Source organism: Sus scrofa, chromosome 2, assembly GCF_000003025.6.
Source record: "Sus scrofa isolate TJ Tabasco breed Duroc chromosome 2, Sscrofa11.1, whole genome shotgun sequence".
NCBI lineage: Eukaryota > Metazoa > Chordata > Mammalia > Artiodactyla > Suidae > Sus > Sus scrofa.
Genome location: NC_010444.4, coordinates 69,405,581 through 69,432,111, shown reverse-complemented (window position 1 = coordinate 69,432,111; position 26,531 = coordinate 69,405,581). Strand labels below are relative to the sequence as shown.

Here is a 26,531-nt window from a genome sequence, read left to right as displayed (position 1 = left end):
CCTTGACCAGGGAAGGAGCAGCTCAAGTGTGTTTAACTCTGCCCTGAGAGGAGATCATAAAAATCAGAGGCCCCTCCAAAAAGAAAAAAGAAAAAGAAAAAAACCCAACAAAAACAAAAAAGAAAAGTGGAAAGTTACTCTAAAAGTAAGTAATCCCATGGGGGAGGGGGACAGATAGGTGGATCCTATCTTCTAATAGACTGTTACCTTGCTTCCTCCCCAGGATCTCCCAATAAATTAGCTATGCTAAAAAATTCATTAGCAAAAAAACAAAAACCAAAAACCAAAAAAAAAAAAAAAACCAAAAAAACCAAAAAAAACCCCAGAAAAACAGGTAGGGGGAGTAGAAATGCACTCCCTCTCTGCTTCCCACAGGCCATCCCCTGAGGCATCTATAGCAAAGGGGACCACCTCCGCCCACCAGGCGGGACTGCCCTAGCCCCAGCCCTTGACAGAGAGAGTCCTGTTGGTCAAAGGTCCAGCGTCCCTAAATTGATAAACTAGAAGGGCTCTGGTAGTCAATCAGGTATTGGAACCAAAGGTAATCAAAGAACAGCAACAAGGGCGCACGTGTGAGCCTGTGCTGCAGCAAAACCGGAGCACCTGTCGTTTCTGCCATCCGTGTGTCAGGGATTTGGATAAGGCCTATTACCTCTACTTTGTGGGGTGAGAGCTGTGACTGAAAAAATCCACCCAGAGATGTGTGAGGGGCACTGGGTGGACTCTGAATCGTGAACATATTATCATTGTCTGAGGTTCAAAGATTTCGTTTGAAATTGCTCAATTGTTTCAAACTTTATCCAAAACTCTGCATCAGCCCTTTGCATTTCGGTTACTGCAACTGATAAAAGCAGCCAATGGAAGAGGACAAACGAAGAAGCCCTCGGTTCTGCTGCAACATAAGCTGCTCGCACAAGTCCAACGTGATGCTCATGCAGAAACCATTTGGTTGTCGTCCATAATCTAAAAAGCCTAACATCACCAGGGACACACTTTTCCAAGGCCAGAGAATGGCTCAACATAAGAAAACTCGTTTTAACACCAATGAGAACATCCAAGGATTAAGAAAACAAAAATGGTGCAGTCCTCTAGGAAAAGTGCTACTCACTTTTAGTGCAACTGTTTTGTTAACTCCCAGGACTGAACCAAATGGGAGATGAGATCTTAAAGTAAAGGTGGTCAAAAGCTACACCGCTATCCTTTTATCAAAGCAGTCTAAAACTGAATAGCACATTTGAATAGTGAGGGAACACCAAGTTTCCAAAGTCCTGCTGGCCTTTCTCAGCCTCCCTACCTCCAGCTAATACTTTCTCCATCTCTTCTCTGACAACAGGGGATGTCAGGTGGATGGTCAGGGACAATGGAGGCTCTTTTGTGTTTTTTATCACAATTGCAGCATCATCGACAGATTGGAGTATTTCATACTTGTCTTCTGTAACAGCCTACAAAAGAAAGGGCAGCTTTCAAACACACTTTCTCAAAGCAATCAACAGTTCTATTTAGCTCCTGGTTACTACAGAAAAATGGGCCAACTCTCTGGGCTGTGATCAACAGAGAGCAGTGCCTCAAGCTCTGGGTTAGAACCTCCTTCTTGATGCTCAGGTCTCTGGCCATTTTCCAGGTACTCCAGAGAGGAGGTGACTACTACTTAGAGAAGTGATTTTCACGGGAAGCTTTATAATACAATGCAACATTAAAGAGTTTAGGGTCTGGGAGGAGATGAGGGTGTGAACCCTCATTCTGTCACTTGCTAGTTGAGTAACATTGGACAAATCACTTAAATCTCATTAGGATTGTAGTTTCTAGGAAAGTTCCCTTGTGGTGCAGCTGGTTAAGGATCTGTGCCACAGGTTACAACTGCCTTACAGGTTCAATCCCTGGCCCAGGGAACTTTCACATGCCACAGGAGCAGCCAAAACAAACAAATCAACAAAAGATTGTGCTTTCTTATTTGTAAAATGGACTTAATGACATGACCTACACTGCAAGGCTGCAGAGGACTTAAATCAGACACAGCATGGAAAGCACAGCACCCAGCACAAAGTAGGCATCCAGCTACTGCTATTTCCACACCAAGAGGAGCAGCTATGAGCATGGATTGAAATCTGAGTGCAGTAAAATCATTTCACCACGCCTATAAAAGCACATACTTGGGAGTTCTCATCGTGGCACAGCAGAAATGATTCCAACTAGGAACCATGAGGTTGCTGGTTCGATCCTTGGCCTCACTCAGTGGGTTAAGGATCTGGCGTTGCTGTGGCTGTGGTGTAGGCTGGCGGCTACAGCTCTGATTAGACCCCTAGCCTGGGAGCCTGGGAACCTCCACATGCCGCGAGTACGGCCCTCAAAAGACAAAAAATAAAATAAAATAAAAAAGCACATACTTGCTGCAAATGCATGGGTCTATAAAAGAATGTTCACAATTGTGATTTCTGCTTTTCTTTTTAGGGGGTGTGGGGGGGTACACCCAAAGCATACGGAAGTTCCAAGCCAAGAATTAAACCCGAGCCACAACAGTGACCCAAGCCGATGCAGTGATAATACTGGATCTTTAACCCATTGTGCCACAAGGGAACTAACTCCCTGACTTCTGCTTTCTTTAGTATACCAGTTTATATGCCTTAATCAATCAACTCAAACCTTTATGATTTTTGTTAAGGAAAGCAAAGTAGACACATTACTGGGAGGACAAAGAAACCTTGGAAAATCTTAAGTTGACTTTTTCCCCACCTTGGCACTCTGGACCAGGTCACTTTTGGTTGTGGGGCTGTCCTGTTCACTGGAGGACATCAAGCAGCATCTCTGGCCTCTAGCTAGCAGATGCCCAGAGTACCCCCTCCCCTGCTGTGACAAAAAGCACTCATCCAAACTGATAAAAATATGCTTTATTTGCATCTATCTTTAAAGACCCTTTATAAAAACTATCTTTCCATTAGAATCATATGTATCAATTTAATTTTCTTCACTTAGTATGCTTTTATAGATACGGTTAAAATTAACTTAAAAACTTACCACTAAAAAACAAAAACTTAGGGCTTCATTCCCTTAAAGAGCCCCCCCATGGAGTTCCCATCATGGCTCAGTGGTAATGAACCCAAACTAGAATACAACTAGTATCCATGAGGTTGCGGGTTCAATCCCTGGCCCCAATCAGTGGGTTAAGGATCTGGTGTTGCCATGAGCTATGGTGTAGGTTGCAGACATGGCTTGGATCCTGCGTTGCCATGGCTGTGGCTGATTCGACCCCTAGCCTGGGAATTTTTCATATGCTACATGTACAGCCCTAAAAAGACAAAAAAAATCTTAAAAAAAAAAAAAAAAAGCCTCCCCCCGCCAAGTACCCAGTGTATTCCATCAGCTGCACATTTCAATCCTGACCTCTATCCTGAATCCCAAAATTGTCACATGCGACAGAATGTACATATATTTACACATGAAAATGAACAGTGTTTCTCTACGGAATGAGATTTTTAAATTTGGTTTTACTTTCTTCTTCTGCTTATCCTATAGCTAAATTCAGGGTAAATGTGTCCAAAGGGTGGTAGTGACATTCAAAGGTTTTCAAGGCCCCAGAACTCACCTGCTGGGGATGTGGGGCAATTACTGAGCTCCCTGCACCTGAGTTAGATATACTTAAAGATGATAAAACCTATCTCAGAAATCATTATGATGAAATGACACACTTAAAGAGCACATCTGACCTAGGGTCTGGTGTTCTAAATGCTCAAGAAATGTCAGAGGCTGTTATTTATGCAATACTTTTGAAACAAGTCAAATAAGCTGGTTTAAAAAAAATTTTTTTTTCTTTTTAGGACCCAACTCACCGTACACAGAAGCTCTGAGGCTGGGGTCAAATTAGAGCTGAGGCTGCCAGCCTACACCACAGCCACAACAACATGGGATCTGAGCCATTATCTGCAACCTACACCACAGCTCACACCAAAGCTGGATCCTAAGGAACCCACTGAGCAAGGCCAGGGATCAAACCCGCAGCCTCATGGATACTAGTTGGGTTCGTTACCACTGAGCCACAACGGGAACTCCATAAAAAAGTTTTAATGTCCAGGATTGCATGAGAGAGGAAGAGTTAGTAACTGCACTATCTATTCATCCACCCACCCACATATCCATCAGTGGAGACTGGATGTGAAGGTCCCGCCCAGTGCAGCCACTGGGCCCTTCCTTGCCACCAGAGCAATTGGGCAGTGCTGCAGCTCAATGCCTGTTACCTTTAGAGAGGGTGTGAGCACAGCAGGGGCAAGGATGGATCTGAAGTATGCCTCTTGGTGCACCAAGCAGTTGGGCACCCCTACTCTTGCCCAGGTCCTCCACCAGCACACCCAGCCCACCCTCTACCCCAGTGGATGTGTTCATACTCACAGCGAGCTGGATGGCCAGATTGTCAGCCACCTTGTCCAGGAGGGCCGTTGTGGGCTTCTCCTTACACAACAGCACCAGCTCCAGGTCCAAGTCCCCCTTGAGCAGCAGGCCCTTTGCCACAAGGCCAACACGCATCACACCCCTCAGGGTTCTGGTCATGTGCTCTGTCTTCTGCTCCCTGAGGGACAACCCAAGACATTCTCAGTGAGAGATTCCATCTGGCCAAAACCCAGAGGCCCCAGAAAGGCCTCAGAAAAGGAGATAATCAACCCTATACTAGCCAGTCTCCTTAAAAAGAACGAAAACCAAAAACCAACCCCCCCCAAAAAAAACCCCACTAAACCTCCAACTTACCCAGTCCCTTCTTTGGTCTCATCCTCCTGGGGCACATCCACGTTCTCAGACTCAGCATTATCACTGTTGACTTTCTCCTGCTCATCGATCCAGTCAGACACAGCTTTGAGAGCTCGTTCTGTGTGGGACACCATGTTCTGGACTGCTTCCAGTTCCTCTTGTGTTGGATAAACAGAAGAATGCTTTGCCATCACATGGCGATCGTCATTCACAAAAATTCGTACTGGACGCTAGAAATGCAAAAATCCAGTTAAAAACAATGCAAAGAGACCAAACAACTCAACTCTTCCAAGCTACACAACTTAGAATTACACAAATGAAGACAAGACTGTACGAACATATCTGAAGATCTGAGTACAGACAGACATAGTAATTGTTCTTTCTCTAAACTGTAGAGGAAGGGGGTACTTAGTTTACATTGTATCTATGATATAAGAATTTCTACACTATGTACTATTTTATAATTCAGAAAGTCTAATGAAAGAGCTCCCATCGTGGCACAGTGGAAATGAATCCGACCAGGAACTATGAGGTTTCGGGTTCCCTGGCCTTGCTCAGTGGGTTAAGGATCTGGCGTTGCTGTGAGCTGTGGTGTAGGCCGGCAGCTGTAGCTCTGACTGGACCTCTAGCTTGGGAACCTCCATAACAAGCAAAAAATAATAATAATGAAAAATGATTACAGAATAAAACACTTTGGGGGCACAAGATACTTGAAGGAGATTAAAAGGTACAAAGTACTAGGCATATAGAGTATCCTGAGGATCAGCAGTGTCTTGAGAGCACTGGGACACAGGTTCAATCCCCAGCCTGACACAGTGGGTTAAGGATCTGGTAATGCTGCAGCTGCAGCATAGGCTGACTGTGTCTTGGATCTGATCCCTGGCCTGGGAACTCCATATGCTATGGGGCAGCCAAAAAAAAATGAAAACTAAAAAAATTAAAGAACACCAAGTACTAAATATAAAATAAATAAATCACAAGGACATAATATACAAAGACAGGGAATATAGACAATATTTCATAGTAACTTTATATGGAATATAATCTCTATCAATATCAAATCAGAGTTCCCACCATGGCACAGTGGGTTAAGAATCCAACTGTAGTGGTTTGGATTACTGTGGAGGTGTGGGTTCAATCCCTGGCCTGGTGCAGTAAGTTAAAGGATCTGGTGTTGCTGCAGCTGTGGCTCAGATTCAATCCCTGGCCCAGTGCAGCCATAAAATAAAATTGGAAAAAAAAACAAAAAAACAAAAAACTGAACCGCTGTGATAAACCTGAAACAATATTTTTTTTCACCTGCATTTTCTGTTTATTATATCATTTTTTATGTAAGTGAGTTACATATTACTAAAGTTAATCATCTTGAAAGCCCCTGGCTTTTGACATGTAGATGTTTATCACATCACAGTGCATAAATTGTTTCCATTAATTTCTCATTAATTTGACAATTCTTTGATCTATTCTTTTTTTAAGTGTTTATTTTTTTAATGTTACTTTTTTAATAGTTATATCCCCAATACAGTTTTTTTTTTTCTTCTGTACAGCATGGTTGCCCAGGTACACACACATGTAAACATTCTATTTTCGCACGTTATCATGCTCCATCATAAGTGACTAGAGAAACCAATATAATATTTTAACTTGACTATACTTAAATTTAAAAAGTCAAATGCTTTAGGGCAATGCTACAAACATCTTTGTACAAGAATGGACAAACATTATCTATGATTAAGAAAAAAACTTGCTTACCATTTTTACGTCTTTTTCTGTAGTGTCTGGAAATCAAATTTTTGCTTATCTTTTCACACTGACAGATTTCGTTGGTGTTAATCAATACTTCAACTATCTACAAGACCAGAAAATCTTTTTAGTTTCAAATATTTCACAGATGAGTGAATCTCAGCAGTCAGATATTCAGCAGGATGAAAGCGGTACTGCCTCAGGAAGGAGGTCCGCTCACAAAGCTGGTTACATCTTTATTTCCAAGTGACCACTAAGCCAAGGTATAAACAACTAATTATAAAATTTCCTAAAAATGAAGAAAAAAAAAAAAAAAAAGAAACCAGCTGGTTTCTAAAAGCAACAGCTTAGTACAGGACCACACTCAGAAGATTTTTACTTTTTTTTTTTTATATAAAAGTGTTTGGAAAAGGAAGAGGTAAAAAGCTGTCTGGCCCTTCAGTGAAACGAAGAAATGGAAGGGAAGCAGGAAACAAAGGGCCCCAAAAGACTTCTGTTAACTGGAAATTAACTGGAAAGGCAAGAATCTTCTGAAACATCAGGGGGATAGGGCTACCATACCACGCAGACACACCTGTGAATTCAATTCTGGAGTGGCTGAGACAACTGAAATGCACAACAGAAATCTTCAGGACAAACCTAGTTATAATGACAATTTTGGACTTTAACATGCTGAGTACAACCTACTCAATTCCCACTCTGCAAACAGTCTGGCCCACACTGAAATCTTTCAAATGAGTAAACAACCAAAAAATACTCCATCAGCATAACAGGCAACAGACGAATCAAGCCAATCCATCCAAGGACCTAAAAGCTAGCCTTTTTTCTTTTTTGTCTTTTTTAGGGCCGCACCCGCTGTACATGGAGGTTCCCAGGCTAGGGGTTGAATCAGAGCCGTAGCCACCAGCCTACACCACAGCAGCCACAAGGGATCTAAGCTGAGTCTGCAACCTACACTACAGCTCACACCAATGCAGAATCCTTAACCCACAGAGCGAGGCCAGGGATCAACCCTGCGTCCTCACGGATACTAGTCAGATTTGTTTCTGCTGAGCCACAACAGGAACTCCAACAGCTAGCCTCTTTAAACCAGTTACCAGCCAAGGCAGCAGGTTCCTCTTAGAAAGGCACCTACTTCGAAGGTTTCACCTTGAGAAGAAACTCTTGACATAACTAGCCTAAATGAATTTCTCACAATGCTTCCAGACTACCTAGCAATCTAACTGAAATCATAAAGGTTCCAGAGTAATACTTGAAAACCTAAGGGTGAGGGTTTCCGTCTTGGTGCAGTGGAAACAAATCCAACTAGTATCCATGAGGATGCAGATTCGATCCCTGGTCTTGCTCAGTGGGTCAGGGAATGGGCGTTACAGTAAGCTGGGGTGTAGGTCACAGATGTGGCTTGGATCCAGAGTTGCTGTGGTGTAGGCCAACAGCTATAGCTCCAATTTGATCCCTAGCCCGGTAACTTCCATATACCAGGGGTACGGCCCTAATTAAAAAAAAAAAAAAAAAAAAAAAAGGAGTTCCCGTCGTGGCGCAGTGGTTAACGAATCCGACTAGGAACCATGAGGTTGCGGGTTCGGTCCCTGCCCTTGCTCAGTGGGTTAACGATCCGGCGTTGCCGTGAGCTGTGGTGTAGGTTGCAGACGCGGCTCAAATCCCGCGTTGCTGTGGCTCTGGCGTAGGCCGGTGGCTACAGCTCCGATTCAACCCCTAGCCTGGGAACCTCCATATGCCGCGGGAGCGGCCCAAGAAATAGCAACAACAACAACAACAAGAAGACAAAAAAAAAAAAAAAAAAAAAAAAAAAAAAAAAAAAAAAAAGAATAAACTCATTAAAAAAAAAAGAAAGAAAGAAAAAGGAAACCTAAGGGTGGAATGAAAGGTGATGTCCCTGAAGAGCCAGGCAAGAGGACAGGCGGGGTCAAATGCTTCATGAGATGTGAGAGAAGGGAGGAGTGAAGGAACAGTCCCTGGGCCCTTGGTGAGTCAAAAAGCTGAAGCTTCTGCAAGAACATGGGCATGAAACCTCGCCTGCTTAGTCATTATCGGGGGCCTTAAATTTCCTTGAGGCTTACTTCTAACCTGCAATATGGAATCTACCTCTCTACCTCTTCAGGTGAACTATGAAATTAAAGGAGTTGACCTATGAAAAGCATGGAGCACAAATTCCACAAACCCTCAAAAACAGCACCAACTTTACTGCAGACAAGACATACATCAACCAAGCTGTTGTGGGGGCTAAACACATGCAAAAGCACATCCTGTATAAATGAATAATCTTTCATTCAGTTAGAAATGAATGATATGATGGCTATGTTTGCCAAGAACATCCTGGAGTTGTCTTGCAGTGCAGCAGGTGTCACTGCAGTGGTTTGGGGTTACTGCTGTGGCAGGGGCACAATCCCTGACTTACAACTTCAGCATGCTGCAGGCACAGCCAAAGGAAGGGGGGCAAAAAAAAGAAAAGAATGTCTTTATCTGTTAGATACATACCCACAGCAAATTTATGGCTGAAAGTATGTGCCTGGTATTTGCTCTAAAATATTCCAGTGAGTGGGGGAATGGAGAAGGGAACAAGATGAACCAACACCGCAAAATGTTAATACCTACTGAAGCTGAGATGAGAATACTGGAGATAATTTGTGAATGTTTGAAAATTTCCATATTTTTTAAGTGCATAGTAAATTTAAGAACTTTTGCATGCAGCCATGATAAGCAGTCCAAAATTTAAACCAAAACCCAGAAACCAATTCTAAATTGAAAAAAAGAAGGCCATCAGAAAACACAGCTGAATGGTGAAGAGCCCATGTTTAAACCCTCCCCAAGTCCTGTCCATATGTATGCTGAAATTTCATAAATCTGAAGGATGATGTTTAAAACTGTATTTATTTGGAGTTCCCACTGTAGCAAAGTGGGTTAGGAGCTTGGGTCACTAGGGAGGTGCAGGTTTGATCCCCAGCCTGGCACAGCAGATTAAAGCATCCAGTGTTGCCACATCTGTGGTATGGGTTATCAGCTGTTGCTCAGATTCGATCCCTGGCCCAGGAATTTCCATATGCTGAGGGTGCAGCCATAATATGAGAAAGGGAAAGAAAGGAAAACAAAAGAAACAAACAAAAAACCCCAACTATATTAATTTGAAAGTATTTGGCAGGCACCTCCCCTGTGCCAGGCCCTGAGCTAGATGCTGGGACAGTGTTGAACACATCCGGAAAGTCCCCTGGCCAACTAGTATAACCCTAAAAGACTAATGCCTCTGGGGGAGTTTCCATCATGGCTGAGTGGAAATGAATTGACTAGTATCCATGAAGACACAGGTTCAATCCCTAGCCCTACTCAGTGGCTTAAGGATCTGGCGTTGCCATGAGCTATGGTGTAGGTCACAGACACGGCTCAGACCTGGGGATGCTGTGGCTGTGACGTAGGCAGGCAGCTGTAGCTCCAATTAAACCCCTAGCCTGGGAACCCCCATAGGCCGAAGGTGTGGCACTAAAAAAATAAAAAATTAAAATAAATAAATAAAGTAGATTATGTTAACTATTTCAATAAAAACACAGACTGAAGGATGAACAGAACAGATAGATGGAGAGATGTGTGAAATACAACTAAGTCAAATGTCGACAGCAGAACCTAGGGGTGTGTATACACGTAGGAGTTCACTGTAAAACTATGTCACCTTTTCTGCATGTTTGAAATCTTCGTAATAAAATGCTACAAACTATAACTAAAATTGATTTAGCACATTAAATGCATGCATGAGTCCACAATGTTACTTATTTGCCCCTACTGGATATCTACATCCCAACTCCTTATTCTGAAGGGACTGAAGTTCACCCAGAGTTGATTCAGGGAAATCTCTACAAAAAAAATGCCATCTGACAAAAAAGAGAAGGTCAGGAGTAGAAAACCACCCTTCTACCAAAAAGGAACAAGATACCACTATGCAAAACATCAGTCCATCATCACAAGTCCCCCAGAACAATCAAGCACTCCCAAATGCTCCTGTCTTCAACAAATGTTATACATGGAGCTTTCCATCTGCTCTTTTTTAGGGCTGCACCCTTGGCATATGGAGGGTCCCAGGCTAGGGGTCGGATCAGAGCTGTACCCATTTGCCTACACCACAGCCACAGGAATGCGGGCTCCAAACTTGTCTGTAACCTACACCACAGCTCATGGCAACATTGGACCCTTAATCCACTGAGTGAGCCCAGGGATCGAACCTGTGTCCTCATGGATGCTGGTCAGATTCATTTCTGCTGAACCACAACGGGAATGCCCATCTGCTGTCTTCACTGCTGAAACTCGAGCATGGGCATGCCTTTGCTCCATAAGGCTGCCTCACTTGATCTTCTTCTGCCCTGAAAGGCAGGCCCAAGAAAGGACCCCTAAAGGGAATCACTGGGCCTTGGATGGCCCTGACCACCATGCTTGGCCCATCTGCAATTCTTTCATCCCCTGGCCCTTCTCCCTTGAGCTAGGCTTTGGTAGCTATGTCTTCTGATTCGAACAAATCGACTAAGAGTAATTATTATGTGAACTAAAACATGTAAAAACTGGAGTCAAGTGGGGGGATGTGCTTGGGTTGTGGGATGGAGATCCTGTGAAATCAGATTGTTATGATCATTATACAACTACAGATGTGATTAAAAAAAAAAACAAAAACTGGAGTCAATGCTTCTTTGCAGGGCAACAAAACCAGTCTCACTTGTCTCTGTGTGAACCTAGATCCATCATCCAAATCAGCCTCTTTGAAACTGGCTGCTCTGGTCTAGAATACCAAAGAATCCATCTCATTTAAACTCCTGAAAAGATTTTAAGGAACACTGCTGACAAGAAGCCTACGATACTCACCTATATGCAATACTCCACTGCCCCCTGCACATCTAATGTTAAAGCCTTAAAAAGCTGCGCAGCTTGTTCCTTCAACCTCATAAAGGATTCAAACTGGGCCCCAGAGAAGCCTAATTTTTACAGCTCAGCCTCTCTGAAAGGAACACAGAATCTTCATGGGGATCAGGTTTCTTTCTTTTAGTCTCAAAACCAGCCCACCCGCAGCAGAGAGTTAAGGAAGTTTCAACTACACTATAGGGTATGATGACCATCTTTCTGACCTCTCACTAATTAGAATATGACATTTGCTATTGGGCAAGAAATGTGCCCAAGTCAGCAAGTGTGGATCAACAAATGTTGGTGGAACAGATGTAGTGGCAACAGGTATAGCCCCATCTGTCTTCCAGAGTAAATCCCCCTATCCAGGGTATTTCACTCCAGGGAACTGTCCTGAAGCGATGCTTTTCTTAAAGACACCTAATTAGACTTTGAAATGTCTAAGACCCAATCCAGCTCCTGGTTCTCAGACCTCTAGATATAATCCTATCCTGAAACATGAAGTGAAATACACACATACAATTCTTTAATGACTCTTTTTAACTTTTAGATTTACATCACCAAAGACATAAGGAAAACAATTTTAATGAAGAAACCTGGCCAAAAGATACCAAAATCTGATTATAGAGAGTTTCCCTTGTGGCACAGCAGAAATCAATCTGACCAGTAACCAAGAGGTTGCAGGTTTGATCCCTGACCTTGCTCAGTGGGTTAAGGATCTGGCATTGCCTTTAGCTGTGATGTAGTAGATTGCAGACTCGGCTTGGATCCTGCATTACTGTGGCTGTGCCGTAGGCTGGCAGCTGTAGCTCCAATCTGACCCTGGGAACCTCCATATGCCACGGTGCAGCCCCAAAAAGCAAAGAAATGAATAAAATAAAATAAATAATCTGATTATAGGAGTTCCTGTTGTGGCTCAGTGGAAACCAATCTGACTAGAATCCATGAGGATGCATGCGGGTTCAATCCCTGGCCTCGATCAGTGGGTTAAAGGATCTAGCATTGCCATGAGCTGTGGTATAGGTTGAAGATGCAGCTTAGATCTGGTGTTGCTGTGGCTGTGATGTAGGCCAGTAACTATAGCTCCACTTCAACCCCTGGCCTGGGAACCTCCATATGCTGTGGGAGTGACCCTAAAAATAAATAAATAAATAAACAAAATCTGATCAAAGAAGTTTCTCTGTGGCACAGCAGGTTAAGGATCTGCTGTTGTCACTTGCAGTGGCTTGGGTCACTGCAGAGGTGTGGGTTCAATCCCTGGCCCTGGAACTTCTGCATGCCAGGGGCATGTTCAAAAATTTGAATAAATCTGATTATAGATGCCACTCTGCGAAATTTTAAAATCCAAAACAATAGTTTCCAGTTCTGTCTGCAACAGTGTTTTTACTGGTCCATGGGGAGGTATAAAATTAGGAATAAAGACTTTTTCACAGATATTTTCTTCTTTTTTTTTTGGTCTTTTCTGGCTGCACCTGCAGCATATGGAGGTTCCCAGGCTAGGGGTCAAATCAGAGTTGAAGCCCGCCGGCCTACACCACAGCCATGGCAACTTGGAATCCGAACTGCATCTGCAACCTACACCACAGCTATCAGCAAGGACAGATCCTTAACCCACTGAGCAAGGCCAGGGACTGAACCCGAGTACTCACAAAGGCTAGTCTGGGTTCCCTAACTGCTGAGCCATGACGGAAACTCCATTTTCTTTTCTCTTTTTAATGGCTGCACCTGAGATATGTGAAAGTTTCCAGGTCAGTGACTGAATTGGAACTGCAGCTGCGGCAACATAAGATCCTTTCTTTAGGAGTTCCCGTCGTGGCGCAGTGGTTAACGAATCCGACTAGGAACCATGAGGTTTCGGGTTCGGTCCCTGCCCTTGCTCAGTGGGTTAACGATCCGGCGTTGCCGTGAGCTGTGGTGTAGGTTGCAGACGCGGCTCAGATCCCGCGTTGCTGTGGCTCTGGCGTAGGCCGGTGGCTACAGCTCCAGTTCAACCCCTAGCCTGGGAACCTCGCGGGAGCGGCCCAAGAAATAGCAACAACAACAACAATAACAGCAACAACCAAAAAAGACAAAAAAAAAAAAAAAAAAAGATCCTTTCTTTAACCCACTGTGCTGGGCCAAGAATTGAACCAGCGCCTCTGCAATGACCCAAGCCGCTGCAGTTGGAGTCTAAGCCCACTGTGCCACAGTGGGAAGTCCTAGATTTTTCACAAAAGAACTTTTTTGTCTTTTTAGGGCCGCGCTCAAGGCACATGGAAGTTCCCAGGCTTGGGGTCAAATTGGAGCTGAAGCTGATGGTCTACGCCACAGCCACAGCCACAGCCACATGGGATCTGCAACCTATAGCACAGTTCACGGGGCAACGCCAGATCCTTAACCCACTGAGTGAGGCCAGGGATCGAACTGGTGTCCTCATGGATACTAGTCAGGTTCATTATTGCTGAGCTATGACGGGAACTCCTCACAAATATTTTCAATTTAGAGGACTGTCCTTTACTCCAAGCTTATTCTCTTCCTACATGTTCAGTGCTAAAACACTTTTTTTCTTATGAAAAGATGGAAATCATACATGATAATTAAAGAAGATATTTTAATTGGCAAATGCAGATTATTCCCCAAAATGTTTCTGGAACTATAACAGGTCTCTAAGACCCAGGCCTCCATGCCCATGGAACATCCACGCATTTTACAAACAAGCGCCCCAGGTTTGTACCCACTGGGCTTTACAACCTGGCCACTGCAGAACCGCCGACAAATCATTTACCTTTCAGAACTGGGTCAAAACGAGATTAAAACACTACCTACAACTCAGAGTTGCAAACAGTAAGGATTAAAGGTGACACAGTGGGAAAATGCTCTGTCAGCTATAAAAATACAAATGCAACGCAGTCAAAGGAGTAATTTTAGCTACTCTTGGATGACCCAATACAAAAGTTTTAAAATCTATCTGTGAAAAGACATGGTATCACAGCAAAAGATTTAACATGACTCCAAGTAGGAATTATCAAACTCTGCAACACACCCTTCAGGCAGCAAGGAAGCAAGGGAAGCCAACTTAGAAATCGTTCACACTTGCAGGGAATGGAGGAGTGGGTTATAAGACAACCTTCCCATATGAACTCATAAGAATGCCTCAGATTTTGTTTTAAAACTAGTTTCTGCTTAAGAAAACAAATGACTGCCTCTCAAAGGATGTTGTATATTAACATAACATGCACAGATTAATTATTTTAGTGGGTAAGGGTTTCTTTTTTAAATGAAACTTTTAATTTTGAGGTATTATAGCTTCTGGTGCAGTTGTAAGAAGTAACAGATCTCCAGTGTACTCTGCCCAGTTTTCATCAATGGTAACATCTTACAAATTTTAATGCAATATCACAACCACAATGCTGATATTGACACAATCAAATACAGACTGCTGCTGTCACAAGGATCCCTCCTGTTGCTTCTGTAGTTGTCACATTGACATTCCAATCGCTCCCCATGCCTAATCCCTAGCAACGATTCCATGTACCGTTTTTTTAAATTTTGACATTCCAAGAATGTTATATGAATGGAATTGTAGAGCACACCTTTCAGGATGGCTTATCTCATGCACCATAATTGCCTCAAGATTCACCCAAACTGTGTGTATTGCTAAGTAGTATTCCATGATAAGGATGTACTACTATACTTTAACCATTCACCCACTAAAGGATATCAAAGTGGGTTTTAATTCTTGGCTAGTATAAATAAATATTAAGTGCCGGTATGATCCATGTGGCCAGGCTAGTCATTTCCTTATTAAGGACAGTTTGACAGCTTTTTTGAATTACGAATACACAGTAAGGATTATTAACCAGCAAAAACTCTAAACGTACAACTAAGAAGAAGCCTGACATGCCATATTCATCGCTTACACACACTCAGATAAAAGGAAGAAATTAGTTCAAAGGCAAGCAGCAGAAAACCAAGTAGCCTGGAAGATTATACCAATGAGACCTGACCCTTCAGCTTAAACTACAATTCTAATGGAAATAATATGAATGGCTGTTTGAAGAAAAATCATCATAAACCTTAAACTGCCAATAGCACCACTTCTCATTAACCACCTAAGATTATAAAAATAATTTGGAGCAAACTTATAGACTAAAAAAGGATGCACATTCAACTGAATATCATCTGTAACTAAATGATCCTTTGTGATCATACATGGACAAGAAAATGACCCTTGGACAGTAAATTCACTCGACGATAAAACTAGTAGCAACACTTTCAATTTCTTCATTACGGGGTTCCTGCCGTGGCTCAGTGGTTAACGAACCTGACTAGTAACCATGAGGTTGCAGTTTGATCCCTGGCCTTGCTCAGTGGCTTAAGGATCTGGTGTTGCCATGAGCTGTGGTGTAGGTCGCAGACCCGGCTCAGATCCCACGTGGCTGCAGCTCCGATTAGACCCCTAGCCTGGAAACCTCCATATGCCTCAGGAGAGGCCCTAGAAAAAAAGGCAAAAAAAAAAAAAAAAAAAGAAAGAAAACTTCTAAAGCTTTTTTCAAAAGTGAGAACATTCTCAACACCCACATCCTGCTAAAGCCTAAAGACAAATATGATGCTGCCTACTGTTTACCCAAGAAAAGAGACTTAAGAGAAGGTTCTTTCCTCATCACTTACTCCACCTGTCCCTACCTGGTGAACTTAACCAGGGGAGCATGAAAACAAGCACTTTATCTGCAACGTCAAAATGTTAGTGCCAGTCTTGCCAATATGGGTTTTTTGACAAAAAAAAAAAAAAAAAAAAAAAAAAAATTAAGGAAAATGATAGCCTTAGATTCCTCACACCCAGGAATATGGGCCCCTAAAAAAATACTCAAGTACTCTAGAAGGAGCCAAAAGAATTTTTACCTACAGGCACTAGCCAAATTCAATCAAGAAAAAAACAAACAAACAAACAAAAAAAAACTACAAATGATCAGGCACCACTCCATTCCAGAAAGAGGGCAATTCCCAAGCTTCCCCAAGCTTCAGGAGGGTAGGGAAACTGATAAATCAGTGCCCAGTGCTGGTAAGGCCAAGCCAGGCTTCAATCAACTCCAGACAATGCTAGGGTCTGCAGAGACTCCAAGGAACCAAGACTGTCCACATGGCCAAGAGACAGCTCACAGGTAAAGACCCCAGGAGTAGGGACAGAGATGGCACCTGTTGGTGCCCTGGAACCCCCCCCATCTCCACCCCAGCTATGAGTGAGCTTCTGATTCCCACACTTCATTCACAGCCTCAGTCAGTGGCTGCTGTAGCTACATCCCAGGAGACCACACATAAAGCACAGGGGCAGCACTGTGAACCAATCCATGGAGATTCCCAACCAGATTTGATCCCTAAAGTCCAGATTTGATCCCTAACTTCAGAAGGCACCTTGTGTTTTTCCATGGACCCCAAATATGCCACCAGACCGCTCATTTTAGAGACATTAGAACGCTAAACAATCATAAAAAGATTCAGAATCACTGAAATACCTGAGTCCAGGAAAAGTAATGATGCTTCCTTGCTGATCTGTCAAGTCCCCTAGGCAGGATGCCAAACAATTTTCAATCAATTTTGGAAATATTGAGAAGAGACGGCTTACTCTCCCCAAGTTTAGACACTGAACTGGGCAAGAGCATGTTGATCCTTAAACATCCCAAATAATATCCCCAGGCGAAGAACTGCCCAGGGCAAAACCTCTAAAGCAACCCCAAGAATCTCAGTCACTCAACAACTTGAGGAAGTAAGCTAGAAAAGAATTTTAAGCGCTCATGTTTGGGTCTCAATCTGGAAGATCACAGGGCACCCAAATATCACATCTGATCACCATTTTGAGGGAGAATCGGGAAAAAATTCAACATCAATGAAACATCTAAAATAAATGAAGTGAAAGCTTAAAATAAACCTTTTAGCAATTCTGGATCCGGATCTGGGGGAGGCCAGCCTAACCAGAGATTTAAAAACCCCATGAACCCACAAAGACCTCCTCTGCAATCCACTTAAGGACGGGGTTCCAGGGAGGGGGTCTGCCTCTCCGCTCCACGAAAAGACAAAGGAGGCGATGTTTCCCGCCTCGAGAACCTGGGACTCTCCTGGAACCCGGGACCGGAATGGGACAAAGAGAAGAGGTGGGGGGGTAGCCCCTGCTCCGCGGGGCAGGATGCTTCCAGTCGGAGGGGGGTGTGTGCTCACCGCACGTGCGCGTGTGCGCGCGTGGCGCCCCAACAGACAAAGCCCGACCCGGGGGAGGCGGCAGCCGGGGGCCCAGTGCGCGCGCACCCCCGCGAGAGGCGCCACCGCCGGCCGAGGGGCCGCGAAGGGGGGGGCGGATGCGCGCGCACCGGGCCCTCGCCGCCGCCGCCATTTTGTCTCCTCGGCACAATGGGGGAGAGTAACGGCCGAGCGCGGGAGGTAGGCTAGCAAAGGAGGAAGGAGCCAGGCACTGGGGCGAGAGAACCAAACGAAAGCAGGGAACACAAGGCGCCTCAGGCCTTATCTCCGCAACTCCTCACCCGAGCCCGCGCTGAGGAGAGAACGGGGGGAGGGGGAAAGGCGGGAGCGGGCCCGGCCGCCGCCACATTGACGCTTACCTCGTCTGGGTCCCTTTCCTCGACAGCAACCACCGCCCTCCGGCCACAGCCCGCCTCGGTCTTCCCCAAAAAGCCACGCGGTACGCACCGGGCTGCTGAGTCCAACTGCAATGGCGAGAAGAGGAGGAGGAGGAGCCGGGGCCGGGGACGAGCTGGCGGGCGGGCGCGCGCTAGGGAGGTGCGGAACCACGTGACCGGGCGGAGCCACGCCCCCTGCCGCCTCGTTACCGCTCGACGCAGGCCCAGCGGGAGAGGCAGGGAGGGAGGAACAGAGAAAAGAAGGCGGGCCCTGGTCACGTGACAGAACCGTAAGACGTTACGTGGCGTCGGGACGTTTTCCTCCTCTTTCCACGCCTTTGCTTGATCATGTGACAGTGGCAAATTCGGAGATCTCCTTGGCCATGTGATAAGGACTTTTGCTCCTTGCCTTTGCGGTATTGGTAGGCCTGTTTCATGTGACAACATTGCCTTTCTTTTTTTCAATTGCGGTTTTTGAGCGGCCATTACCACGTGAGGCCGAGGGAGGGGCGGAGCCTCCCTGGTCTCCTAGTTTATGCGCTTGCGCGGCCGCCATCTTACGCCCGTCGCCAGGAGTACGTTGGCGGAAACGGTCAGAGAGGCTGGCTCTTGAGCGTCCTCATGGTGGCTGGTGTTGCTAGAAGAGGTTCGCTCTGCTACTGAAGCGGTACGGTGGCACTTCCTTCCCACTGCCTGCTTTTTCCACGAGAGGCCGAGCAGACTCGAGCTGTGTGTGTGAGGAAAGGTCGGACAGAACTCCTCGTTGCTGCTTCGGCATCCGGGTCTTTGGTGTTGAAACTTTTTCACGGGTAGCGCCCCGCTAAACTACCCGGCCCGGAGCCTCTGAAGGGCAGAGCCCAGTTGGTCAGAATCTTCCAGTCCCCCATTCACAGATGAAGAAATTGAGGCCCGATCCAGAAAAAGACCCGACTGAAGGCCTCACTGTCTTTTGCGGGAAATCTGGGACTTGGACTGAGACACTTGGCCAGCCACATCTTGGCGGGGAGGTCGGGGTCATAAGTAAAGGCATGGGGGACCGAGCGTCATCACTTTACGATCCTGGTGTTGTTGCATCCTCTTGGGAGCCTCAGATCCTCAGTGTACAATCTATGCCTAAGCTAAGTCCTGCTTTCTTCCAGAATCAGGATCAGTCAGGCGTTGGTAGACAAGTGATAGAGACATTGCTGAGATTCGGAGGCAAGTAGTTCAGGACTTAACGGCCTAAATAAATCTTTTTTGCAGAAGCAGGAATAGTGTAGCTAGTTTAAGAATGCAAGATCCCGAGTTCCCATCTCGGCTCAGTGGAAATTAATCCGACTAGCATCCATGAGGACTCAGGTTTGATCCCTGGCCTCCTCAGTGGGTTAAAGATCCCGAGTTGCCCTGAGCTGCGGTTTAGGTCGCAGAGGGGTCCTGTTCTGGCGTGGCTGTGGCATAGGCCAGTAGCTACAGCTCCGGTTAGACCTTCCTGGGAGCTTCCATATGCCTGGCTGCAACCCTAAAAAAAACCAAAAAAATTTTTAAGAAAATGCAAGATCCAGGGTCGCCCTAAGTTTGGGTCTCTGTATAATCAAGACTAGTGCACCTCCCTGAGCTTCTCTTGCATTATCTACAAAATATGATTTTTTTTTTTCCTTAAAAGCACCTGGTACAATTCTTTGCACAAAACATATGCCCCAATGGAGTTCCTGTTGTGGCGCAGTGGTTAAGGAATCCGACTAGGAACCATGAGGTTGCAGGTTCTATCCCTGCTCTTGCTCAGTGGGTTAACGATCTGGCGTTGCTGTGAGCTGTGGTGTGGGTCACAGACACGGCTCGGATCCCGCGTTGCTGTGGCTCTGGTGCAGGCTGGCAGCCACATCTCCGATTCGACCCCTAGCCTGGGAACCTCCATATGCCGCGGGAGCAGCTCAAGAAATGGCAAGAAGACAAAAAAAAAAAAAAAAAAGCCCCAAGATTATAGTTGGGTTTTTTTTTTTTTTTTTTTTTTTTTTAGATACGGAGTTCCCATCGAGGCGCAGTAGTTAACGAACCCGACTAGAAGTCGTGAAGTTGCGAGTTAGATCCCTGGCCTCGCTCAGTGGGTTAAGGATCTAGCGTTGCCGTAAGCTGTGGTGTAGGTCACAGACGCGGCTCAGATCTGGTGTTGCTGTGGCTGTGCCATAGGCCAGCAGCTGCTCGGATTACACCCCTAGTCTGGGAACCTCCATATGCCGGCGGTGTGGCCCTAGAAAAGACAAAGTAAGGTGTAAAAATGTGGTCACAGATTATCACAGAATGAGTCCATGCTGTCTTACCTATGGCTTCCCAACTTTGTGTGTGTGCTTTTTTAGGGCCACAGTAGCTGCACGCGGAGGTTCCCAGGCTAGGGGACTAATTCCAGCCATAGCCACTGGCCTACCCCACAGCCAGAGCAACACCAGATCTGATCAGCATATGCTACCTACACCACACCTCAAGGCAAACACGGATCCTTAACCCACTGAAAGGAGGCAGGAAGCAAACCCATATCCTCATGGACACTAGTCAGGTTCCTAACCTGCTGGACCACAATAGGAATTCCTCCCTATTAGAGCAGAAAATCAAGAGGCAGGAGGCCAGAGCACTGATATTTCAAGCCGGTTTCATTGATGAACATACTGGCCAGGAGCACTGAGAGAATTCAGCCTCCCTGCTTAGGGAGCAGCTGGTTATAAGAAAAGGGGTAGTTTCCATTTTTATCACAGATTTGTTCTTGGGCTAAGTCAGTATTCAGGGGTTGGGGGAGGCAGTCCCCTTAGCAATGTGAGTAATGGTTTGGGGTAGGGGGTAGAGAGAAGTTGTAAAGAAACATCCCATGACAAGTGACGGGATGTTTAACTGGTCTCCAAGGCAGCTCATTGTTGGGGGAGTGACGCCCTTCTAGATGGTAAGTCTGATTAGAGTTTTGGTGGCACCTAGCAAATCATATCCGATTCCCCACCTAAGACTCCCATCTTTACTTATACTTAAGATCTTGAAACAGTCATCTATTTACACGGTATAAAATGTCAAACATGCAAAAGGATGTGAGAAAACAAAGTCAATTACCTCTTCCAAACACCATCCACCTTGACAGCTGTTGTAAGTTTTTTGTGTACCTCTATAGGATGTTTTATTTCCAGAGGTGCTTAATTATAGTCTTATTGGTATTTTTTCACATTAATAATAGACATTCTACATCTTGCTATTTTTTTGAGATCGTTCTTAAAGCTTGAGATCGAAGAAAGTTTTGGTTAAATTAATGGGACATAAATAAAATTAGCTACGGAATACCCATTATGGCTCAGTGGTAATGAGCCAAATTAGTATCCATAAGGATGGAGTTTCAATGGATCCCTGGACTTCACTAAGTGGGTTAAGGATGTGGTGTTGCTATGAGCTGTGGTGTAGTTTTCAGATGAGGCTTGGATCTGGTGGTGGTATGGCTGTGTTGTAGGCTGGAAGCTGCAGCTCCAACGCCTAGCCTGGGAACTTCCATATGCTGCAAGTGTGGCCCTAAAAAGAAAAAAAAAAAAGAAAAGAAAAGAAAATTTAGATTGTTCAAGGTCACCATAACTCGGCTTTTTTTTTTTTTTTTTTTTTTTAGATGCTTTAAAATATATCAGGGAGTTCCCCTTGTGGTGCAGTGGAAGCAAATCCTAGTAGTAGTTTTGGTAGTCCCAAAGAATCTGTTTTATACTCGAGCAATAATTGTGATGCATAATTATTTTGCAGATAGGCAATCATGGTAAAAATTTTCTTACACCCGATTTCTCAGGAAACACCTGGGGTTCTAATTAAAAAGTGTTCTTGGGAGTTCCCGTCGTGGCGCAGTGGTTAACGAATCCGACTAGGAACCATGAGGTTGCGGGTTCGGTCCCTGCCCTTGCTCAGTGGGTTAACGATCCGGCGTTGCCGTGAGCTGTGGTGTAGGTTGCAGACGCAGCTCGGATCCCACGTTGCTGTGGCTCTGGCATAGGCCGGTGGCTACAGCTCCGATTCAACCCCTAGCCTGGGAACCTCCATATGCCACGGGAGCGGCCCAAAGAAATAGAAAAAAAAAAAAATTGTTCTTGGTATATGAAATAACATTATATAATGTTATGCTTACCACATTTATATAATAATTACATCTGTGGCTTTTGGTTTCGTTTTTTTGTCTTTTTGCCTTTTCTAGGAATGCTTCCGCAGCATATGGAGGTTCCCAGGCTAGGGGTCTAATCGGAGCTGTAGCCACCGGCCTATGCCAGAGCCACAGCAACTCAGGATCCGAGCCATGTCTGCAACCTACACCACAGCTCACAGCAACGCCGGATCCTTAACCCACTGAGCAAGGCTAGAGATCGAACCTGCAACTCATGGTTCCTAGTCGGATTTGTTAACCACTGAGCCACGATGGGAACTCCTGTTTGTTTTTTTATTTTTGTTTATTTATTTTTTGTCATTGAAGAATTTTACTTTTTCTTCTTTATTCAAAACATTTTACTTTTTTTAAAATTTGCTACTTGCAGTTTTCTTACACATGCTTTCACTGACATCTGAAAATAAGATTTATTCCTTTGCTGGGTAAGTATTCTGTACAAATTAAGTGCACAATGACTGTTTCTTGAAATGAACATAAACTTTCAACCAGTAACATTACCTGCAGAGAAGAGGATACAAAACTAATGAAACAGGAAACATGGGATTAGTTTCTTTTTTTTTTTTTTTTGACTCTTTTTTTTAATTTTGCCATTTCTTGGGCCGCTCCCACAGCATATGGAGGTTCCCAGGCTAAGGGTCTAATCGACGCTGTAGACGCCGGCCTACGCCAGAGCCACAGCAACGCGGGATCCAAGCCACCTCTGCGACCCAACCACAGCTCACGGCAACGCCAGATCCTTAAGCCACTGAGCAAGGCCAGGGATCAAACCTGCAACCTCATGGTTCCTACTCGGATTCGTTAACCACTGAGCCACAATGGGAACTCCTATACTGTAATTTTTTTTTTTTTGATTCTTTTTTTTTTTTTGCCATTTCTTGGGCCGCTCCCACAGCATATGGAGGTTCCCAGGCTAGGGGTCTAATCGGAGCTGTAGCCACCGGCCTACGCCAGAGCCACAGCAATGTGGGATCCGAGCCGCGTCTGCAACCTACACCACAGCTCATGGCAACGCCAGATCGTTTAACCCACTGAGCAAGGGCAGGGACCGAACCCGCAACCTCATGGTTCCTAGTCGGATTCGTTAACCACTGCGCCACGACGGGAACTCCCTATACTGTAATTTTTAAAAAGCAAATTGTTTTACATGTTATAGGCTGGATGAAGGGTAAATGTAATTCAAGGTTATAGCTCTGAAAAGTATGACAGTAGGATTTTGAAACTCAGATTACATAGGTTTTAACTCCTGGCTTGTTTCAAGTATGACTGATCTGTATTTGAAGTACATCCTCAGCTCTTAACACATTATTTACAGCTGTCCATTAACAAGAACTTGAGCAGTAAAATATGTCAAGTACAAAGCATGTAACATTAATGACCATTGTTTCAGTGCATCAGGAATAAGACTGATGAAGAGCAAAGTAAATCTAGAACAAGGATTTTTTTTATTTAAAAAAAAATTTTAGGCGTTCCTGTCGTGGCTCGGCGATTATCAAATCTGACTAGCATCCATGAGGAGACAGGTTTGATCCCTGGCCTTGCTCAACGGGTTAAGGATCTGGTGTTGCCCTGAGCTGTGGTATAGGTCACGGATGCAGCTCGGATCCTGTGTTGCTGTGGCTGTGGTGTAGGCTGGCAGCTATAGCTCTGATTCGACCCCAGCCTAGGAACCTCCATATGCTGGGAGTACAGCCCTAAAAAGCAAAAAAATAATAATAATAATAATTGACTTTTTTCACCTTTAAATCATTTAAAAAATTTTTTATTATAGTTGGTTTACAATGCTGTCAATTTCTGCTGTACAGCGGAGTGACAGTTATACATATATATATGCATAATGTTCTCATTCCATAACTTGGCTTTTACATTAGAGATCAGCTGTCTGTTTAATACTAGGAATAGTCACAGAGGTGGGGCAACTTGACTAAGCTAACAGCGCTACCAAGTGGCAGAACAAGGAAGGTTTCCAGTTTTCAGACACAAATCCATAGACCTTACTTGGGAGGGACCCAAAGTTACATATCTGAGAACCTGCTTTTTAAGATCTCATTTTGCTAAGGCAGCCCCTTATCAAATCCCTTTGATAGAGACAGATAGGGTCATGATTACAAGCAAAGGCTCCATGGAGGTGCCCCGTACAGATTTGAGAGGTTTTTGAATCTCAGAGGTGTACTGGAGTGGCTGGCATGGAGAGAATGCTAGAGAAATAGTTGTGATTGTTACCTATTGGACTGGTGCCCACTCCAACCAGATTCTTTTAGTGAAGTGATCCATTAAGGTGCAGGTGAGGCTTCCACTGGAGGCCTATACGCTACTGCTGGTGCCACAACCATGTCTCTAGTAATCCCTGAGAAGTTCCAGCACATTTTGCAAGTACTCAGCACCAACATGGATGCGTGATGGAAAATTGCCTTTGCTATCACTGTGATTAAGGGTGCAGGACGGAGATATGCTCATATGGTGTTGAGGAAAGCAGACCTCGACCTCACCAAGAGGGCAGAAGAGCTCACAGAGGATGAGTGGAATGTGTAATCACCATTATGCAGAATCCACACCAATACAAGATCCCAGGCTGGTTCTTAAATAGAAGGATGGGAAGTACAGCCAGGTCCTGGCCAACGATCTAGATAACAAGCTCCTTGAAGACCTGGAGCAACTGAAGAAGATTCGGGCCCGCAGAGGGCTGTGCCACTTCTGGGGACTGTGTGTCCCAGGCCGGCACACCAAGACCACAGGACACCATGGGTGTGTCCAAGAAGAAATGTGTCGGTGCTGCTTGTTAATAGTTTATAAAGTTTAAAAAAAAAAAGATGCAAGTGAGAAGAAAACCAAAAGAGATGCAGTGGGGGATGATACAAGTGATGATACAAAACAGAACTCCCTGAAATGTGTATTCGCTAAGGATTCACTCCATCCCATCCACCAGGAGCTGATGGATAAGAGGTTTTCAGCCTAACCTCCTTCTTTGTCCATATTTTCTCCTTGATCACCAGACAAGATGAAGACCTAAGGTTGCCATCTACCCTCTCTTGTCCCTTCACCTCCACCCTGACCCAGCCTCTCACCCTTGCCTTTCATTACTCCATAGTTAACTACTCCCTGTATGCATAACCATTCTCTCACCTCCTAGCCTTAGCTGACGCCCCCTATCATCTAGCTGTAGACCCTCCTCTCCGTTACACCACCTCCTCATTTGTTGATGAGTAAGGTCAGTCCCTCTATTTTTTTTATTTTTGGCTTCCTTGAGGCATATGGAGTTCCCGGGCCAGGGATCAGATCTGAGCTGCAATTTTGATCCAAGCCACAGGTTTGACGATGCTGGATCTTTAGCCCAATGTACTGGGCTGGGAATTGAACCTGCAACCCAGCACTCCCAAGATGCCACAGATCCCCTTGCGCCACAGCCAGGACTCCAGTCTATTTATTTATTTTAATTTATTTTGCTTTTTAGGGCCACACCAGCGGCATATGGAGGTTCCCAGGCTAGGGGTCAAATCAGAGCTACAGTTGCCGGCCTATGCCACAGCCAGAGCAATGCTGGATCAGAGCTGTGTCTTCGACCTATATATACCACAGCTCAGGGCAACACTGGATGCTTAACCCACTGAGCAAGGCTAGGGATCGAACCTGCAACCTCATGGTTACTAATCGGATTTGTTGGGAATTCCCCAGTCCCTCAATTTAAATAGATTCTGGAGTTCTCTTGTGGCACAGCGGGTTTAAGGACCTAGTGTTGTCACTACAGCCGCTTGGGTCACTGCTATGGCCACGGGCAAGGCCACAAATAAATATATAAATGAATGAATAAATAAACAGATTCTGCCATCCTCTGGGACTTTAGTGTCCTCATGAACATCCGATCCATGCCATGCCTTCCTCATTTTCAGAGAATTTTCCTACTTCAGCCCCTATCCCCAAGGTCCCCTGATCACACCCAAGAATTCTACTTGCAAGTTTTTTGAACAGTACCTGCTGCCTTCCCACCCTCTCAGTAGAGTGGACATAGGTTGACCACCATACTTTGGGGAACCACTCCCCTCCCTTGCTTGGTCTGGGGTTCAGTTGTTAGATCTCCAGTGCCAGACCATGAAACCAGGCCCATGGCTTGGCCATGGCGATTGGCTTAGGAGTAACTGACCCAAACCAAGCCAGTCAGATTCAGTTAGCACCAGCCTTGGGATTCGGGGGCGAGAGAAGTCTTCATTTCTCTGATCTTGTAACCAAGAAAGTACAATGTGTGGTGGGAGGGCAGGGAGTGTACCTTGATGAAAGAACTTGACAGAACCCAGGAGTCCAGCTGTGCCAAGCGTGCCCCTCCTACCCCTGCTGATCTTAGTCATGGTAGTGCCCAATGGGGATTTTTATCTGTGAAGGTGTTCCCTCTAAAGATGCATGAAGGAATGCCTGAT

General features: G+C 45.0%; 1 protein-coding gene and 1 pseudogene across 8 annotated transcripts in view; one reads left to right on the top strand and one right to left on the bottom strand.

Annotated features, from left to right (window-relative positions):
* ILF3 (interleukin enhancer binding factor 3) overlaps nucleotides 1-18,237 on the bottom strand; it is a 29,342-nt gene extending 11,105 nt beyond the window's left edge. For 3 of the 8 annotated variants that reach the window (XR_002341639.1, XM_021083796.1, XM_021083795.1), the window contains exons 1-5: nucleotides 17,964-18,159; nucleotides 6,487-6,583; nucleotides 4,735-4,964; nucleotides 4,381-4,558; nucleotides 1,295-1,442 (exon numbers count right to left, since the gene is read on the bottom strand). Coding sequence is in view for 6 of the 8 variants with exons in the window: in XM_021083796.1 (XP_020939455.1) it covers nucleotides 1,295-1,442; nucleotides 4,381-4,558; nucleotides 4,735-4,964; nucleotides 6,487-6,489 (559 nt within the window). In the remaining 2 variants the exon portion in view is untranslated. Of the gene's footprint in view, nucleotides 1-1,294; nucleotides 1,443-4,380; nucleotides 4,559-4,734; nucleotides 4,965-6,486; nucleotides 6,584-17,963 lie in introns of all 8 variants that reach the window. The other 5 variants (XR_002341638.1, XM_021083793.1, XM_021083797.1 and 2 more) reach the window with 4 other exon arrangements.
* LOC106507299 lies at nucleotides 23,848-25,591 on the top strand (annotated as a pseudogene).